General features: G+C 38.0%; 1 protein-coding gene across 5 annotated transcripts in view; it reads left to right on the top strand.

The window, feature by feature from the left end:
- The window catches only part of CDKL3 (cyclin dependent kinase like 3), a 63,268-nt gene extending 42,878 nt beyond the window's left edge, over positions 1-20,390 (top strand). For 2 of the 5 annotated variants that reach the window (XM_021084764.1, XM_021084763.1), the window contains exons 7-13: positions 3,140-3,228; positions 8,782-8,935; positions 9,042-9,364; positions 10,473-10,566; positions 13,526-13,688; positions 14,500-14,597; positions 19,918-20,390. In XM_021084764.1, coding sequence (XP_020940423.1) covers positions 3,140-3,228; positions 8,782-8,935; positions 9,042-9,364; positions 10,473-10,566; positions 13,526-13,688; positions 14,500-14,597; positions 19,918-19,998 — 1,002 coding nt within the window. In that variant the 3' untranslated portion in view covers positions 19,999-20,390. Of the gene's footprint in view, positions 1-3,139; positions 3,229-8,781; positions 8,936-9,041; positions 9,365-10,472; positions 10,567-13,525; positions 13,689-14,499; positions 14,598-17,569; positions 18,114-19,917 lie in introns of those variants that run through there. The other 3 variants (XM_021084762.1, XM_021084766.1, XM_021084765.1) reach the window with 3 other exon arrangements.

Here is a 20,994-nt window from a genome sequence, read left to right as displayed (position 1 = left end):
TATGCAGTGGGTTTGGCCCTAAAAAGAAAGAAATACATCTTAATATCAAGGGTAGAGCATGTATTTTTTTCCTATATTGAAAAAATTTTTTATTCATTTTTATCTTCCCCACATGAATTTCCCAGGCCAGGGATCAGATCTGAGCCACAGTCTTGACCCAGGCCACAGCTCCTGCAGTGCTGGATCCTTAACCCACTGTGCGGAGCCAGAGATTGAACCTGCGTCCCAGCTCTCCCAAGATGCTGTGGATCTCATTGCACCACAGCAGGGACTCCTTCATAGATTTAAAATTTTTAAACAACTTTATTGTGTTATAATTTTTGTACAGAAAACTACATGTACTTTAAATGTACAATTTGATGAATTTTGATAGATGTATACACCTGTGAAGCCACCACTGCAGTCACAATATCTAACATTTCCATCACTCCCCAAAATGTCCTCATGTACTCTGTAATCCACCTTTCCCTTCATTCCTGTTCTCAGGCAGCCATTGATTTACTTTCTGTTGCTATAGTTTATGTTTTTTAGAATAATATATAAATGGAATCACAGCTCTTTATGTGTGGCTTCTTTAACTCAGCATCATAGAGACTCAGTTTATGTTTTTGTGTGTATCAGTAGTTTGTTCCTTTTTAACGCTGAGTAGTGGTCCATTGTGTGGCTATATCACAGTTTTTACTCTGTTCCTCTGATTGGGGTTGTTTCCTCTCTTTTGGCTATCACAAATAAAATTGCTGTTAACATTCACTTATACGTCTTTGGGTGGATGTATGTTTTTATATCTTTTGGAAAACTGCCTGTCTGTTTCTCAAAGATTATATTTTACATTTTCCCAGCTGGGCACATATTAAATTTTCTGAATTATATTATTCGCAAAAGGAATATTTATCTTCTTCTAATAGGCTATGATCTTTTAGCATTTTTCTTCCTAAGTTTTGTTGATGGATTACTACTATGTTTAAAATAAGCACATATTTATAGCTAGTTGCAGTTTTAAGGATCCGATTATTCTCAAATCATAAAATAATGGACTCACTTTTATTTTGTGAGTCATTTTTAAAAAATCACAACACAGGAGGAATTCCTGTTGTGGCTCAGTAGTTAACGAATCTGACTAGGAACCATGAGGTTGCAGGTTCGATCCCTGGCCTCACTCAGTGGGTTAAGGATCCAGTGTTGCCATGAGCTGTAGTATAGGTCACAGATGGGGCTCGGATTTGATGTTGCTAGTCCTGTAGTGTAGGCCAGCAGCTGTAGCTCCAATTGGACCCCTAGCCTGGGAGCCTCCATGTGCTGTGGGTGTGGCCCTAAAAAGCAAAAACAAAAACAAAAACCCAAAAAACAAACAAAAACATAAAATCTATTCTCTTACCAAATTTTAAACTGTACAGTATAGCATTGCTAACTGTATTCACATTGTTATGTAGCAGACCTTTACAGCTTTTTCTGTGAGTCTGTTTAAACATACAGCTTTTGAAATAAACAAAAATGTAACATGACGTGATTACTTTGGATATTCTGGATTTTAACTCTACCTTTTCTACTTATGAGATCTTAGATAAATTACTTTTCCTCTCTGGCCCTTGGTCACGTCATCTGTACAATGAGGATAATAATATTACCTACCTTGTAGGGTTGTTGTTGAGGTCAAGTAATAGGAAAAGACTTGAGAGGGTGTTATATGGCATACAGTAAGCATAAATAAAAGTTGCACATTATTAGTATGTTTTGCCTTCTTTTAGAGGAAGAATTAAAATTATAAAGCAAATGACTTTTTTTTTTTTTTGTCTTTTTAGGGCTACACCCACAGCATATGGAGGTTCCCAGGCTAGGGGTCGAATCGGAACTGTAGCCACTGGCCTACGCCACAGCCACAGCAGTGCTAGATCCGAGCCACATCTACGACCTACCCCGCAGGTCACAGCAATGTTGAATTCTTAACCCACTGACTGAGGCCAGGTATTGAACCTGCGTCTTCATAGATTCTAGTCAGATTCATTTCCACTGAGCCATGATGGGAACTCCAGCAAATGGCTTTTAAATTCTGTCTTTAATATTTTGATTAAAGAACTGTGTTCTGGAGTTTTCTTGTGGCACAATGGGTTAAGAATCCAGCCTTGTCCCTGCTGTGGCTCTGGTTACTGCTGTGGTATGGGTTTGATCCTTGGTCTGGGAACTTGCGAATGCCACAAGAGCACCCAAAAAGAAAAAAAGGCATAAAAAAGATGTGTTCTATTTATAATTATTATTTAATTTTATATGGATTCATTATGTGCAACTAATTATCCCAACCTCTTCCTGGCCTTGTCTTTTTTTGTTTTACTGGGCTTTTTTTTTGTTCTCAGTTGAAATACTTCAAAGTTAGGGAAACAGAAAAGAGCTTTTCTTATAGATTATTGAAAGATTTGGGGGCTTAAACATTTGTGAAATTGTTTTATGCCGCAGAAAACACTGGATTAGGAATCAGACAATATGAGTTAAAATTCTAGTTTGGGGGAGTTCTTGCTGTAACTCAGTGGAAACAAACCTGGCTAGTATTGATGAGGATGTGGGTTTGATCCTTGGCCTCACTTGATGGGTTAAAGTATCATTGCTGTGAGCTGCGGTGTAGGTCACAGATATGGCTCGAATCCAGTGTTGCTATGGTTGTGGTGTAAGTCTGCAGCTGTAGCTCTGATTTTACCACTGGAATCAGAGGCTGGGAACTTCCGTATGTCACAGAAGGTGTGGCCCTGAAAAGCAAAAAAAAATCTAGTTTTGCAAGTCACTAATTATGCTTCTACCTCTATAAAATGAAATGATAATCCATGAACTGTCTACCTTACAGGGCTGATAAGATGGTCAAAATGAGCTAATTAATTCCTACTAATTCTAGCAGAAAAAAATTGACTTGTGTTTTGGGTAAAATCATAGGACGTTTATTCTGTAATAATTCTTTACAAGTACAAATTTCTTAGGGAAATAAATGATCAGAACTCACTTTCAAAAATTCCTGAGGTCTAATTCCACATTTTCAAGGACTCTTTTAGCTCTGAGTAATTAATTACACCTGTGTTTGTGAAATAACGTTAAGATTTACCTTATGAAGGCCCATTTAAGAGCTTGTTTAACATTAGTATAATTTTACCTTTTCCAGGCTTGTTTACAAATTGATCCTGATGAGAGGATATCAACTACTGATCTTTTGCATCATGAGTATTTTACCAGAGATGGATTTATTGAAAAGTAAGCATCTTGAGTGAGTGTGGACTTTTTAGTGTTTTGCAAAAAGAAATTTTACTAGCACGAGAATTGCTACATAATTTAATGTTATACAACAGAAAAATTCAGCTTAACAAAACTTACTGAGAATACTATAGGCCAATATCTTTGATGAATATAGACGCAAAAATTCTCAACAAAATTTTAGCCAACCAAATCCCACAACATATAAAAAAGATTATATACCACGACCAGGTGGGCTTCATCCCAGGTTCACAAGGTTGGTTCAACACACACAAATCAATTGTCATGCACCACATTAGCAAAAGAAAAGTAAAAAATTACATGATCATCTCAATAGATGCAGAAAAAGCATTTGACAAAGTCCAACATCCATTCATGATAAAAACTTTTACCTAAGTGGGTGTAGAGGGAACATACCTTAACATAATAAAACCATTTATGACAAACCACAGCAAATATAATATTCAGTGGAGAAAAGCTGAAAGCCTTCCCACTAAAATCTGAAAGAAGACAAGGATGTCCACTCACCACTGTTATTCAACATAGTATTGGAGGTCCTATCCAGAGCAATCAAACAAAAGAAATAAAAGGCATCCAAATAGGAAGAGAAGAGGTAAAACTGTCACTGTATGCAGATAACATGATACTATGAATAGAAAACCCTAAGGACTCAACCTAAAAATTGCTTGAACTGATCAATAAATTCAGCAAAGTAGCAGGATATAAGGTTAACTTTCAGAATTCAGTTGCATTTCTGCATACTAACAATGAAATACTAGAAAAGGAATACAAAAATATAATACCTTTTGAAATTGCACCCCCAAAAATCGAATACCTGGGAATACACCTGACCAAGGAGGTAAAAGACTTATATGCTGAAAACTATAAAACATTAATCAAGGAAATTAAGATATAAAGAAACGCAAAGATATTCCATGCTCCTGGGTTGGAAAAATTAATATTGTAAAAATGGTCATACTACCCAAAGCAATCTACAGATTCAATGCAATCCCTATCAAATTACCCATGACATTTTTCACAGAACTAGAACAAACAATCTAAAAATTTATATGGGATGACAGAAGACCCAGAATTGCCAAAGCAGTGCTGAGGAACAAAAACCAAGCAGGTGGCATAACTCTCCCAGATTTTAGGCAATATTACAAAGCCACAGTCATCAAAACGGTATGGTACTGGTATCAAAACAGACAGACCAATGCAACAGAATAGAGAACCCAGAAGTAAACCCAGATACCTGCGATCAATTAATCTTTGACAAAGGAGGCAAGAACATAAAATGGGAAAAAGACAGTCTTTTCAGCAAGTGTTGTTGGGAAACCTGGACAGCTGCATGCAAATCAATGAAACTAGAACACACCCTCACACCATGCACAAAAATAAACTCAAAATGGCTTAAAGACTTAAATATAAAACAAGGCACCATCAAACTCCTGGAAAAGAACATAGGCAAAACATCCTCTGACATCAAGCTTACAAATGTTTTCTCAGGTCAGTCTCCCAAAGCAACAGAAATAAAAACAAAAATAAACCAATGGGACCTAATCAAACTGGCACAGCAAAGGAACCATAAAAAAAAAACCAAAAAGACAACTTGACAGAATGGGAGAAAACAGTTTCAAAAGGTGCAACCCACAAGGGCTTAATCTCTAAAATATACAAACAACTTCTACAATTCAACAGCAAAAAAGTCAGCAACCCAATTGAAAAATGGGCAAAAGACCTGAATAGACATTTCTCCAAGGAAGATATACAGATGGCCAACAAGCACATGAAAAAATGCTCAACATCGCTTATTATTAGAGAAATGCAAATCAAAACTATCACAAGATACTACCTCACACCAGTCAGAATGGCCATCATTAATAAGTCCACAAACAAAAAATGCTGGAGGGGATGTGGAGAAAAGGGAACCCTCCTGCACTGTTGGTGGGAATGTAAGCTGGTACAACCACTATGGAAAACAGTATGGAGGTACCTTAGAAAACTATACATAGAACTACCATATGACCCAGCAATCCCACTCTTGGGCATATATCCAGACAAAACTTTCCTTGAAAAAGACACACACACCCGAATGTTCATTGCAGCACTATTCACAATAGCCAAGACATGGAAACAACCCAAATGTCCATCAACAGATGATTGGATTAGGAAGATGTGGTATATATACACAATGGAATACTACTCAGCCATAAAAAAGAACAGAATCATGCCATTTGCAGCAACATGGATGGAACTAGAGACTCATACTGAGTGAAGTAAGTCAGAAAGAGAAAAATAAATACCGTATGATATTTCACTTATATCTGGAATCTAATACATGACACAAGTGAACCTTTCCACAGAAAAGAAACTTATGAACTTGGAGAACAGACATGTGGTTGCCAAGGGGGAGGGGAAGGGAATGGGATGGATTAGAAGCTTGGGGTTAATAGAGGCAGACTATTGCCTTTGGAATGGATTAGCAATGAGATCCTGCTGTGTAGCACTGGAAACTATGTCTATTCACTTATGATGGAGCATGATAGTATGAGAAAAAAGAATTTATACATGTATGTGTAACTGGGTCACCATGCTGTACAGTAGAAAATTGACAGAATGCTGTAAACCAGCTATAATGGAAAAAAAAATCATTTTGTATATATATAAACTGAGTTTCTGTATTGACTAGATATATAGGTATTGACTAGACTTATAGGTGTCATGGTGAAAATTCTAATGATAAAAATATATTTGCAGCTAATGGTCATTACACAGTTACTGTGTCCTAGGCAATTGTCGTTGGAGGCCAGAGATAACATTAAATAATCAGTATTTTTTAGCTTTGTTCCTAATTAGATCTCTGACTCAGAATAGTCCAGTTTTTCCTCTCTGATAATATCTCTGATTTATATAATTAGCATTCATTTCCCAGATGATTTTTTTTCCCTCTGCTTTATTTATTTTCTGTTGCCATGTCTGTTGTCTTATTCTATCCCAAACTGAAAATTCCGTGAAGGCAGGGACCATTACTCTTATATCTTTTCAGTGTCCTAATTGTATCTAAAATATGTAATGACAATGCAGACGCATAAATAGCCATGCTTCTTTAAAAAAAAAAAAAAACATGCCATCTTCTATTTGGGCTTTGAACTAAACAGGAAATTTTTCCCATTAATTGTAAAACCATTCAGTTTGGCTTTGGATGTGAGGTTAGAAACATGAATATCAATTAATAATGTGATGAAGTTGGAGTTACCAGGTAGCTCAGCATGTTAAGTATCCATTGTTGTCACTGCTGTGGCGCCGGTTTGATCCTTGGCCTGAGAACTTCCCAGGCTGTGGGTGAGGCCAAAAAAAATGTGATGGAGTTAAGATTAGGCATAAAAAGTCCCAAGACTTCCACTGAAAATAGACTGAAATAGAAAAAAGTAAAGAGAGGAGAATCTTTGAGTAACTAGAACTTGAGGCATTTCAGGAATTTTAATCTAAAGCAAAAAGTGAGGAGTTCCTGTCTCGACTCAGTGGTTAACGAATCCGACTAGGAACCATGAGGTTGAGGGTTCAATCCCTGGCTTCGCTCAGTGGGTTAGGATCTGGCATTGTTGTGAGCTGTGGTGTAGGTGGCAGACTCAGCTCTGATCTCGAATTGCTGTGGCTGTGGTATAGACCGGCAGCTACAGCTCCCATTAGACCCCCCTAGCCTGGGAACCTCCATACGCTGTGGGTGCGGCCCTGGAAAAGATAAAAAGACACACACGCACACACAAAAAGAAGCAGAAAATGAGAAGATGTATTAAAAGTGCCATTGATGAAAACTGTCAGTTGTTGAATAAACAAGCGGCTTCCTATCAGTTCTATATAGACTGATTTCTGTTGGGTATTGAGATAATAGGAATTTACTACTACAGGGTGAAAGTTCTTGAGTTCCAATCAGAGAACCCTCAGAAAATGTTTGGGGGAAGAACGTTTGCTTAGATAAGAGGCCTCTTCCTTTCTTGGACCTTCTGCAATGCAAGGGAATTTTGACAGAAGTGTGCCATTTTCTTATTCAGTCAAACTAATCACACTTCTTCTCTTCCTACTACCTTTTACTAGAATTCTAGGGAAGAACTCATTCAGTCAAAAACTGACAGCCAGAACTGCTTCAAGGAGGGAAAAAATGCAGCTCAGGGAGAGGATGAGGAAGGAGACTTTGTGGTATAACCTTTTGAATTTTGAGCCATGTGAATGAATTTTCTATTAAAAAAAACAAAACTTCGGAGATCCCATCGTGGCTCAGTGGTAACTAATCTGACCAGTATCCATGAGGATGCAGGTTCGATCCCTGGCCTTGCTCATTGGGTAAGAATCTAACTTTGCTGTGAGCTGAGGTGCAGGTCAAAGACTCAGCTCGGATCCCAGGTTGGTGTAGCTGTGGCGTAGGCTAGTAGCTGTAGCTCCAATTAGCTACCTAGCCTAGGAACCAACTTCCATATGTGGTGGGTTCAGCCCTAGAAACCAAAAAAAAAAAAAAAGTCTTCAATATTGATGTATTTTGTTACATTTTTTTTACTGAAAGTGTTTGTCCAGAGTAAGATTCCGAAAACTAGTTCATCTTTTAAGTACAGTTACTTTACATCTTCTTCTTTTTCTGGACACACTCTTGGCATGTGATGTGGAAGTTCCCAGGATTGAACCCATGGAAATACTGTTACTTTAAAGAGCCACAAAAAGTGGCCCAAGTTTTCCTTAAAAAGAGTAGTATAGGAGTTCCCTTCGTGGCTCAGCAGAAATGAGTCTGACTAGTATCCATAAGGACGAAGGTTGATCCCTAGCCTCACTCAGTAGGTTAAGGATCCAGCATTGCCATGGCTATGGTATAGACCAACAGCTGTAGCTCTGATTCTGCCCCTAGCCTGGGAACCTCCAAATGCTGCGAGTGTGGCTCTAAATAGACACACGCACACACAAAGAAAGAATAGTATATTTATCGAAAGTAAAAGCAATACCTTTATTAAGTAATCTTTGCATCACAAAAGGAATTAATTCCTATAAGTCTATTTTGTGAAAGATTTAATAGTAAATTACCATGGAAAAATTTTTGAAAGAGGTATCTTTAACAGGAAGCGATTTGTATTAGGTAAATATTTTACCATCTCTCTCTCTCTCTCTTTTTTTTTTTGCTTCCTAGGGCCGCACCCACCACATATGAAGTTTCCCAAGTTAGGGATCAAATCAGAGCTACGGCTGTAGGCCTACACCACAGCCACAGCAATGTGGAATCTGAGCCATGTCTTCGACCTACACCACAGCTCACGGCAAAGCTGGATCCTTAACCCACTGAGCAAGGCCAGGGGTCAGACCCACATCTTTATGGATACTAGTCGGGTTTGTTACCACTGAGCCACAATGGGAACTTCTATTATGCCTTCTCTTGATATACGTTACTGAAAACTTGTTTATGCTATAGCTCAAGTGTAAATTACTTGATTAAAAGTTCTAATAAAATAAAATTAAAGATAAAATTTTATTTACATAAATAAAAATATTGGATATTGCTTGCTTTATCAGATTCATACCAGAACTGAGAGCTAAATTGCTACAAGAAGCAAAAGTCAACTCATTCATAAAGCCAAAAGGAAATTCTAAAGAAAATGAACTTATGAAAGATGAAAGAAAAACAATTTATACCAATACCCTGCTAAGTAATTCAGTTTGGGGAAAGGTAAAACCTGATCTTTTTATTAGCTAGTATAACTGTATTATATTTAGTACTCTAATGGTAAAAATAACTAGTCTCCTGACTGAGATTTTGGATGTATCTATTCCAGGAAGTGGAAAAAGAGAAAAAGCCCAAGGAGATCAAAGTGAGAGTTATTAAAGTTAGAGGAGGAAAAGGAGATGTCTTAGAACCAAAGAAGACAGAGCATGAAGGTGCACATTGTCAACAGGATGCGGTTGAAATTGCTCACACTGTGTCTCAAGATGCAAACATCAGTGATCCACTAAATCCTCTCAATCCCAGCACTAACTCTACGGGCATGAAAGACGATCCACATGCTGGAGGTAGTATGGTGATGCCACCCATCAATCTAACCAGCAGTAATTTGATGGCTTCAAATCCCAGTTCAAATCCCTCCCACTCTCATTCAAGGTAGGTTCTAACAGAAAAGAAACAGAAGGAAATGGACCTAATACAGTGTTCTTATATAATGGATTTCAAAGAATCAAGTTTGTAGTGTCTGTATATAAACTGAATTTGAAGGTATACTGAAATTGTAATCATACAATGGGCCATTACTAAGTGTGTGTTATGAATGCTATAGAAGAAATTAACTTTGTTTGGCTATGTGCTTAGTGTTTCACTAATGCTGTTTGGAAAAACGTGATTTAAAAAAAGACCCTCAGAAAAATCACTTCCCATTTGAAGAGAAAAATGTAATATTACCTCAGTTTTGGTGCTGATGTGCCATCATGTAACAAAGTAAGCTTTATTTTTATATCAATAGCAAATAGCCTAAATGGAGAAAGGATAATTGAAAATAATCTTGTATAGTCAAAGAGCTTTTCAAGGTCAAATATTTGGGAAGAAAACAAACATATTGGACAAATTTTAGATTTAGATTGAGTGACTGGTCCCATTTATCTGATTGATTAATCAAAGGTATTGTGATGGATAGCTTGGGTCTGTCTAGCAAGGCATCAGGGTTAGTTCTAAATTTAAGGAAACTATGACTCTCCATGGGGAAGGAGGTTAGGTTTGATATCCTAAGCCAGTCCTAGCAGACTGGTGTGGGTTATAAGCTGTGAAGCTTAGTGGTCTCTCGAGGTGGCAAGGGGACATGTCTGTCTCAGTCCAAAGGTGCAACAGGCTATAGACAGCAAGTGGACAGTCTTTCTGGACTGAACCAAACCATGATCACAGTAACCACAGTTATAAACTAGCCTTGGTCAGAGAGCTCAGAAATTCATGAACCGTAGTGAAGAAATCCAGGTTCAGAACAGACAGAAGGGACCAAGCAGGCCAGCTGGAGTAACCCTCCAACATGGTTGTCACCGCAGATGTTAGCCATGAATGAGTGTGCTCTGCTCTGTTTTCACCTCTTTAACTTAGAGCCATTAGTGCTGAAAGACTGACCATTGCATTTCGGCGCTCATTGCTCCAACAGTAGACTATTGTGGAATAACTTACCATTATTGAAGCTAAAGCAGAAGCACTTCCGGGGAGTTCTAATAACTTCTTATTTGTTTTTGAATAATAGGTTAAGTGAAAGAGCAAAAAAGAGGCGTACTTCTTCACAATTTGTTGGACAAGTTATGTCTAATAGCAAGCATGAGAATACAGGTCCCTCTCAAGTAAGGCAAGAAGCTTATCATTAAAATATACTCTCAACATTATCCCCGACCCCACCCTCACTTCTTGTCCTTTTCTCTATCTATGGGGCTCTAACTTTTTAAAAATCTTTTGTTTCCTAACATTTTAAAATTTTTTCCTTTTTTTTTTTTTTTTTTTTTTTTTTTTTTTTGTCTTTTTGCCATTTCTTGGGCCGCTCTCGAGGCATATGGAGGTTCCCAGGCTAGGGGTCCAATCGGAACTGTAGCTGCCAGCCTACGCCAGAGCCACAACAATGCAGGATCCGAGCCGCGTCTGCAACCCACACCACAGCTCACGGCAACGCCGGATCGTCAACCCACTAAGCAAGGGCAGGGACCGAAGCCCCAACCTCATGGTTCCTAGTCGGATTCGTTAACCACTGCGCCACGACGGGAACTCCTAAAAAATTTTGCTATTAGTTTATTTTCCCTCTGAGGTAAAAAAAATACGTCAGCATTTCCTTAGTGATTTTTTTAAAGTATCTATTCCTTAGTGATTTCATAATTTTAATTAGTTTCTTATAACTTGCTTTGAATCTTTAATGTGTGATTTTGGGGGAAAAAGTTAAGGTTTTACCTTTAAAAGTCACAGGACTTTTGGAGTTCTCTTGTGGTACAGCAGGTTAAGGATCCAACATAGTCACTGCAGCAGCTTGGGTCACTGCTGTGACGCAGCTCCGGGATCTTCCACATGCTGTGGGTGTGGCCAAAAAAAAAAAAAAAGAGTCACAAGACTTTCTGGTTTTTTACTTCCCAAAAATGATTTTAATATCTTTATACATTAAAGAAATTGCCACTGAATCTTTGTTATACAGCAGAAATTATTACATTGTGAATCTATGCTTTCAATAACTTACCCCCCCCAAAAAAAAAGCAGTTGCCAAATAGATACCTCTTACTTCTCACTAGATAAAATAATCAATGTAGTGACTTCTCTGCCAGGATCCAGCATTGTCACTGCTATGGCTTGGGCTGCAGCCGTGATATGAGCATGATCCCTGGCCCAGGCACTTCCATATGCTGCAGGTGTGGCCAAAAAAAAAAGGAAAAAATAATCGATGTAGTCCATTTCCTTTTTTTTCACATAGGAAAATAGGTTAATTAAAAATCGAAACAGTGTTGGAGTTCCCATCGTGGCACAGCGGAAACGAATCCAACCAGGAACCATGAGGTTGTGGGTTCGATCCCTGGCCTCGCTCAGTGGGTTAAGGATCCAGCATTGCTATGGGCTGTGGTGTAGGTTGAAGATGCGGCTCAGATGCCGCATTGCTGTGGCTGTGGCTGTGGCGTAGGCCGGCAGCTATAGCTCTGATGAGACTCCCTAGCCTGGGAACCTCCACGTGCCGCTAGTGCAGCCCTAAAAAGAAAAAAAAAAAAAAAAATGAAAGTGTTATTTGCAATAATAAAGTCTTGAAAACAACACAAATCCATCCAAGAGCAAGTGACGGGTTATCTCCGTTAAGAATATATCCACACAGTGGGTACTACACATTGGGTTGTGAAAGTGTTCATTAACCTAGGAAAGTTTCTGTCACCTCTGGTTAAATGAGCAAAAACAGGTAACACAAAAGTTTTTCCAGAATGCTGGGCTCACAAGTAATTTTTCCCTTTGGGTTTTCCTAGTGTCCAGAGCACGTCGTTTTTGTTTTTTGTTTTTTTCTTTTTTTGACTGCACCTGCGGCATATGGAAATTCCCCGGGCCAGGGGTCAAATGGCAGCTGCAGCTCCAGGCCTACACCATAGCCACAGCAGCACCACATCTGAGCCACATCTGAGACCTACACTGTGGCTTGTGGCAATGCCTTAACTCACTGAGTGAGGCCAGAGATCGACCCCTCATCCTCTTGTCAGCTATGTCAGGTTCTTAACCTGCTGAGCCCCATTGGGAACTCCTCAGAGCATATCATTTTGTAGATAGAAACATAAGTTATTCATAAAATGAACTGAAGCCATTTGTCCAAAGTCAGAATGAATAGGATCAAAAATTAAAAAGCTGAAGGGCATTCCCTGATGGTTTAGTGATTAGAATTTAGCACTTTCACCACTGCAGCCTGGGTTCAATCCCTGGTCTGTTAACTGAGATCCCACATGAAGTGACTGCATGCCATGGCGAAAAATAAATAAATACATAAAAGTTGAGATTGTGGTTCTCATGATCAAGACTATTCTGGAAGAGGGGTGGTTTCCTGTTATGGCTCAGTGGGTTAAGAACCTGATGTCTCTTCGAGGATGCAGTTTCAATCCCTGACCTCGTTCAGTGAATTAAGGATCCAGCATTGCCACAGGCTCAGGGGTAGGTTGCAGATTTGGCTTGGATCCAATGTTGCCGTGGCTGTGGCATAGGCCACAGCTGCAGCTCTCATTTGGCCCCTAGCCCTAGCTCAGGAACTTCCATATGCTATAGGTGCAGTAAAGAAAAAAAAGGACTCTTCTCAGAATATCCAATATGCTAAAAAAAGTTTACAAAATTTTTATTGCCATTTGATCTATTTATATATTTGATGGTATTCTCTTATAAATTTTTTTTTTTTTGTCTTTGTGCCTTTTCTAGGGCCGATTCCTGCGGCATATGGAGGTTCCCAGGCTAGGGGTTGAATCGGAGCTGTAGCCACCAGCCTACGCCAGAGCCACAGCAACACTGGATCCGAGCCACATCTACAACCTACACCACAGCTCATGGCAATGCTGGGTCCTTCACCCACTGAGCGAGGCCAGGGATTGAACCCGAAACCCCATGGTTCCTAGTAGGATTTGTTAACCACTGCACCACGACGAGAACTCTACTCTTATACTTCTTAATTATTAAAATAATCCTGCAAAGATTGTCATTTTTATGCCTATTTTATACCATCCAAATGGCTAGCAATTCTAGACTTGTCATTCAATAAGTAGTTACACATCTTTCTTCAAATTAACTCTTGTTTATTTGGTTTTTTTTTAGAGCCAAATGGAGAAGAGTGCATTTAATGATCGAACAGGTCCAAGTGACCAAATGGCAAATGGAAACAAAAGGAAGCTGAATTTTTCCAGATTTGAAAGGAAAGAATTCCATTTTCCAGAATTGCCTTTCATAATACCGTCAAAGGAGATGAAAGGAATGGAAGGTACACATTTATTGCATAGCTTTACAAATCTCCAGACATAATCTTTTACAAGACCTTTTTTGGTAATGTAATTTACATGTTATAGTGTGATTTTGGGGAGCAAAAAGGAGTATATTGCTATGCAAAGTATTTTCAGCTGATGACAGTTTTGTTTTTTTTTTCCTGTAGCAACTAAGGGGTAAGGCCTAAAGGAGATAATTTTAAAGAGAGGTTAAGAAAACTTTAAAAGGGAAAAATTTTATTAACGTAATTTTGTTGAAATGTTAGAGCAGTATTTGAGGAAGATATTTTCTGTCTAGTAAATGACGTAGAGTAAAATCAGTTTCCTGTTTCTGTGATAATTAGCCCATAAAATAGCAGGAGTAATATTTGTGCTTCAGACATCCAAGGATTTAGTAGAGAAAGATTTATAACGTATGGTGAGCTCATAAATGAAACCCATTTTTTTTTTTTTTTTTTTTTTTTTGCGGAGTAAATGTTACTATGTTTCTTTGAAGAACAGTGACACCTTGTGAAAAGATAATATAATAGCAAGAAAATACTACCTGTACAACTCATCCACTTAACAATTATATTCAGAATTTTTAAAATAAATATCTTCTTTTTATACCTGGTTAACTGTAAAATTATGTGACAAATCATTTATGATTGGCACATTTTACCATTACAAATCATGATTTGTTCAGGTCCTTTATTATAAACTGAGAAACTGACTTTAGTGGATACCAGAATTTCCATTTGAAATTCTTGAAAATGAAAAATTCAGAGTAAGAATAACAAATTTTCATTGTTGTATATATTTTTGTAAAAGTTAAACAGATAAAAGTTTTGAAGAAGGAATCAAAGAAAATTAATTCATCTAAAATACCAACTTTACTTAATGCAGATCAATATCAAGAAAAAGAAGAGGTAAAACTTTTTGTTTATAGCTTTTACTAAGTAATACTATTTAGAACCCTTCCCTTAACATATAATTTTAGTTATTACTATTGGAAAGTCAGATAAAAATTCAAAATTCTGTAATATTTGATCTTGAGAAACAGAACTATATTTTCCTAGAATAACAAATTACTAAAAGTTTGTGGGGTTTGTTTGTTTGTTCATTTATTTATTGTCTTTTTAAGGTTGCATCCTTGGCATATGAAGGTTCCCAAGCTAGGGGTCAAACTGGAGCTATAGCCACTGGCTTACACCATAGCCACAGCAACACGGGATCCAACACGTGTCTGCAACCTACACTGAAGCTCATAGCGATGCTGGATCCTTAACCCGCTGAGCGAGGCCAGGGATCGAATTCTCATGGATACTAGTTGGGTTCATAACTGCTTAGCCACAAAGGGAACTCTTACAGGTTTTTAAAAGATTTTTTAAGGTAATAAATATGAACTCTCATTTGAATGTTGAGTTATTGAATATACGGTGTCCAGGGAAAATTGTGTGTGTGTTATGTGTACTTCCTGGCGGTAAATCATGCCAGAGGAAAGGAATAATGGTACCAACGTAGGGTTATATTGGCCACAGAACATATGTATTTGTCTTTAGCCTTTTTCCTCCTTTTTTTTTTTTTTCTCTAAGTTATTCCCATCTCTGCTCTATACCTGCTGTTTTATTTTCACAAAGATTTGCTCTCAGCTAAGTATCAGATAATCTTGAATTTTGTTTGGGAATCTTGAAGTCATCAATATCTAAATGAATACTCTCTAAAGGGCACTCTTTTATTTTATTTTATTTTATTGTTTAGGGCCATACCTGCGGCATATGGAGGTTCCCAGGCGAGAGGTCTAATCCGAGCTACAGCTGCCAGCCTACGCCACAGCCACACCAGATCTGAGTCTGTGACCACAGTTCACGGCAACTCCAGATTCTTAACTCACTGAGTGAGGCCAGGGATTGAACCAGCAACCTCATGGTTCCCAGTCGGATTCGTTTCTCCTGGGCCAGGACGGGAACTCCTAAAGATACTCTTTTAAGGGAAAGGGATTGTACTGAGCACCCACGGAATTAAATTTTGAGCATGGCCTTCTATCCTGCATACCGGTGAGGTCATCAACTTTATCTCAGTTTCTTATTTTTTAAATAAAATTGATTAAGTTTTTATTCATAATAAAATTAGCACGTACTTATGAAGGGAATTTGAATAAATTAGAAAAATAGGAACTTTGACCTGAAACTATGTAAGAAGGCATTTTAACTAGGTCTATTGAGTCTCTGCAACATTCAGATAAGAGGTATCAGACACTGTTAGATATATTTTCACAGTGAAACTTATGCCTTATTCTTGGCCTAAAACTTTTTAACAACTCTACAATCAACTTTACAGAAAAGAGCTATTTTCCAGATAGAATAAGAAAGGCATTATCTGTCATCTTTTAGTTCATTATAAAAATAATAAGGTAGCTTTAAACTTTTATACCTGAGTGACTTACTGATACCACAGCATGTAGAACAATGCACCATTTGTATATTTTTTGAATGATTACATGAATCTTTGCTCTTGAGTTTGGCCAGACTAGTAATGTGCTACATGTGTTTATCCTACTGTCCTATGAGAGGCCCCAGAACTAAGAGTACATGTTAACGCAGGGAAGAAAGGAACTCTTAAGATAATTCTGTCATTTAAAAAATACATAGGTAAATAGGAAGGGAAAATCTCTTTTTGTTCATATGGTGTAGAATTCCTGAAAAGATGATCATTTTAAGAGTCATGTTGAAAGAGGTGCAATTGCAATTAATAGAAATATTCGGAAATCATCAGTGATGGTTGTAGTTTATTTGTACTAATCATTCAAATATAGTTCTGACAAGTAGTTGAAATTGTGAATAAGGCTGGTCCAAATGCTTTTAATAAATTAATGTCAGAATTGGAGTTCCTGTCGTTACTCAGCGGTTAATGAATCCGACTAGGAACCATGAGGTTGCCGGTTCAATCCCTGGCCTTGCTCAGTGGGTTAAGGATCCGGCGTTGCCGTGAGCTGTGGTGTGGGTCGCAGACTCGGCTTGGATCCTGCATTGCTGTGGCTCTGGCATAGGCCAGCGGCTGCAGCTCCGATTTGACCCCTAGCCTGGGAACCTCCATATGCCATAGGTGCAGCCCTACAAAAGGCAAAAAGACAAAAAAATAAAATAATAAATTAATGTCAGAATAAGAAATTTTCCTGAATTTTGAGTTTTTAGTTTATTAATTTAGAAAATTGGAAAATATGACTTTTTTTAAAAAAAAATCAGAAAAGGAATAGCAACTTATTTGTTCTATTCTTTTTTTTTCTTTTTATGGCTGCAGCTATAGCATGTGGAAGTTCCCAGGATGGGGTCAAATCAGAGCTGCAGCTGCTAGCCTATGCCACAGCCACAGCAACACCAGATGCGAGCTGCATTTGCAGCCTACAGGCAGCTTAACACAACACTGGATACTTAACCCACTGAGTGAGGCCAAGGATTAAACCCACATCCTCACAGAGACTATTTTGGGTTCTTAACCCTCTGAGCCACATGGTAACTCCATAATTGTCCTATTCTTGTTTCTGCCATTGAGTTATTTTTGAATTACTGAATCAGATCCAGGCACTTCCAAGTTGTACATGAAATGTTTTCAGGCATCTTAAACATATCCTGAAATAGTATATACATGTATTGAATAGACTCCTTGACCAAGAGAGAAATCCTAATTACTGCTAATGAGTTAGATAAGAGAAAAGAGTCTGTACAAAAGCCACCTTCAGTTTTGTCTCATGATGCTAATGAGGAATATCTTGCTAAATAGTCACCTCGTACCTTATAAAATAACCCCCAAGTGCAAAGTACAAGTACTTACTGTGGCTGTATTTCCTTGGCCAAAGACTCACATTTCCTCTATTAAGGTCCTGTTTCTATTTACTTTTTAGAATACAGGAAATGCACAAGCTGAAAGGATGAAGAACCTGCCAGATGTAGAGTAGAAAATGCAGCAGCTGAAAATTCTGGGAATCCCAGAATCACTGTATGGTTTTAAAAGCTCCTTTTTATTAATATTACATACACAAAAATGCTGACTAGAGAATTCTTCAGATATATCGTAAATCCTGTGTAGTTATATATTTGCTCACCTAAGTTTGTTTTTAAATTTCTTAATCTTTATTCATCTTTTCTTAATTTGAACGTTAATTTATAAAAACTGCCTGACTGGTACATCCTAATAAAACTATAGCTTATGTCAAGTCATATAATTTTATTTAATGACCTGTTATCTTAGTCATGTTTGATTATTGGTCATTCTTAGCTTTGGCTCAGAACTTTACAATTATAGATGGAAAAGTTTCTAAATGTGTAATAAAGTAGGGTCCCAATGTCTGGGAGCACCAAACATTTCTGAGCAAACAAATACCCTTGATAAACATGAAACATGGGTTTGGTTCTGCACTGGACATTCTGAAATGGCATTTAAACATATCATGAAGGTTGTTTAAAAGGATGGAAACTGAGGAGTTCCCGATGTGGTGCAGCGGAAATGAATCCGACTAGTAACCATGAGGTTGCAGGTTCCATCCCTGGCCTCACTCAGTGGCTTTTTTTTTTAATTTTTTTTTTTTAATTCTCAAATGAATGTATCACATCTGTAGTTGTATAATGATCATAACAATCCAATTTCACGGGATTTCCATCCCACAGCCCAAGCACATCCCCCCACCCCCCAAACTGTCTCCTCCAGAGACCGTAAGTTTTTCAATGACTGTGAATCAGCATCTGTTCTCCAAAGAAGTTCAGTCTGTCCTTTTTTCAGATTCCACATGACAGTGAAAGTGTTTGATGTTGGTGTCTCATTGTATGGCTGATTTCACTTAGCATGATAATTTCTAGGTCCATCCATGTTGCTGCAAATGCCGGTATTTCATTCCTTTTAATGCCTGAGTAATATTCCATTGTGTATATGTACCACATCTTCTTGATCCACTCCTCTGTCGATGGACGTTTAGGTTATTTCCATGTCTTGGCTATTGAAAAGAGTGCTGCAATGAACATTGGAGTACGTGTGTCTTTGCGAGTCATGGTTTTCTCTGGATAGATGTCCAGGAGTGGGATTGCTGGATCAGATGTTAGTTCTGTTTTTAGTTTTCTGAGGAATCTCCATACTGCTTTCCACAGTGGTTGTACCAATTTACAATCCCACCCACAGTGTAGTAGGGTTCCTTTTTCTCCACACCCTCTCTAGCACTTATTGTTTGTAGACTTTTGGATGCTGGCCATTCTGGCTGGTGTAAGGTGGTACCTCAGAGTGGTTTTAATTTGCATTTCTCTAATCATGAGTGATGTTGAACATCTTTTTCATGTGTGTTTTTGGCCAAGTGTATGTCTTCTTTGGAGAACTGTCTAGATCTTCTGCCCCTTTTTTGATGGGGTTGTTTGTTTTTTGGTATGGAGCTGCCGAAGGTGTTTATAAATTTTGGAGGTGAATCCCTTGTCAGTTGATTCACTGCAAAGATTTTCTCCCATTCTGTGGGTTGTCTTTTTGTTCAGTTTAGGGTTTCCTTTGCTGTGCAGAAACTTTTAAGTTTAATTAGGTCCCATTTGCTTATTTTTGTTTTTATTGTCAATATTCTGAGAGGTGGATCTGAGAAGATGTTGCTGTCATTTATGTCAGAGAGTGTTTGACCTATGTTTTCCTCTAAGAGGTTTATAGTGTCTGGTCTTATATCTAGGTCTTTAATCCATTTGGAGTTTATTTTTGTGTATGGTGTTAGGGAGTGTTCTAGTTTCATTCTTTTCCATGTGGCTGTCCAGTTTTCCCAGCACCACTTATTGAACAAGCTGTCCTTTCTCCATTGTATATTCTTGCCTCCTTTGTCATAGATTAGTTGTCTGTAGGTGCGTGGGGCTCAGTGGCTTAAGGATTCAGCATTGCAGTGAGCTGTGGTTTAGGTCGCAGATGCAGCTTGGTTCTGGCATTGCTGTGGCTGTGGTGTAGGCCAGCAGCTGTAGCTCTGATTCGATCCCTAGCCTGGGAGCCTCCATATGCCACAGGTGCAGCCCTAAAAAGCAAAAAAAAAAAAAAAAAAAAAAAAAAAAAAAAGGATGAAAATTGAGCAAAGCATTGAGGCAAATCTTTTGACTTGACCAGCATGTTTATCATTTAGTAGTTTACCAAGAATATAGACTATATTGTCACCTATAATTTAACATTAATACAGTCAAGGTTTTGGCAACATATATTTATGTTCTTATCCCTGGTTCTTAATGGCTTGGTTTCTAATTTTAGGATGAAGATGACCATTGTAAGGCGAAGAATTTGAAGAGGAGCAGATTTTTTTCTGGTAGTGTCCTTTCTCTTAAATCCTAAAAATACAGCTTGGCAAGTCTTCTCTTTTAATTTTATATACAATAGAAATGTAACATGAGCTGCTAAGAGAGCAGTTTGTCTGCATTAGCATCATGCAACTTTGTTGGCAAACTCTTCAGTTTTCTTTTTCTTCTAAGAATTCTGTTGATGTGTTGCTTTGATTTGGAATTATAAAGTCATCTCCTCTCTGCCTCCTTCTTTACTTGCCATAAATCACTGAGTGGGTAAGACAGCCTCTCATATGACACACACTGTATTTATACTGAGCTCTGCCCTCTGATAGTCACACAACCTAAGTGTTAGTTGTTTCCTAGGATGCTCGGGCTTCCAAGTGAGTTCTCAATGAAATCTCTCTCTCTTTTTTTTTTTTTTTCTTTTTAAAGCTGGAAATGCAGCATATGAAACGTCCCAGGCTAGAGGTCAAATCAGAGCTGCAGCTGCTGGCCTATACACAGCAACGCAGGATCTAAGCCACATCTGTGATCTACACCACAGCTCACGGCAATGCCAGATCTTTAACCCACTGAGCAAGACCAGGGATTGAACCCACTTCCTCACAGTTACTAGTTGTGTTTGTTACTGCTGAACCACGATGGGAACTCCTATATCTGACATTTTAAAAAAAGCTGTTCATGGAGTTCCCCTATGGAGCAGTGGGATAAGAGTCCTATGTTATCACTGTAGCAGCTTGAGTTGCAGGTTCAGTCCCTGGCCCAGGAACTTCCACATGCCATGGGCACAGCCAAAAAAAAAAAACAAAAAACCCAAAAGCCTGTTCATTACCATTACATGATTAAAAACATGTTCTGTTAGCTATAAAAGCATTTATAATGTTTATAAAGTATCTGAAAATTATATGCTATTTACATGTTAAATTTTTTAATCTTTTTAAACAACTGCCAGCACTGTTCCAGTTTCCTAGTTCAATCTGTTAGTGCCTTTTATGTGGCACAAACTTTTTCTGTATATGTATAATCTAGAATTACTGATTATCTT

This window comes from Sus scrofa, chromosome 2 (genome assembly GCF_000003025.6).
Source record: "Sus scrofa isolate TJ Tabasco breed Duroc chromosome 2, Sscrofa11.1, whole genome shotgun sequence".
Classification (NCBI taxonomy): Eukaryota; Metazoa; Chordata; class Mammalia; order Artiodactyla; family Suidae; genus Sus; species Sus scrofa.
This window is presented reverse-complemented; position numbering and strand designations above follow the sequence as displayed.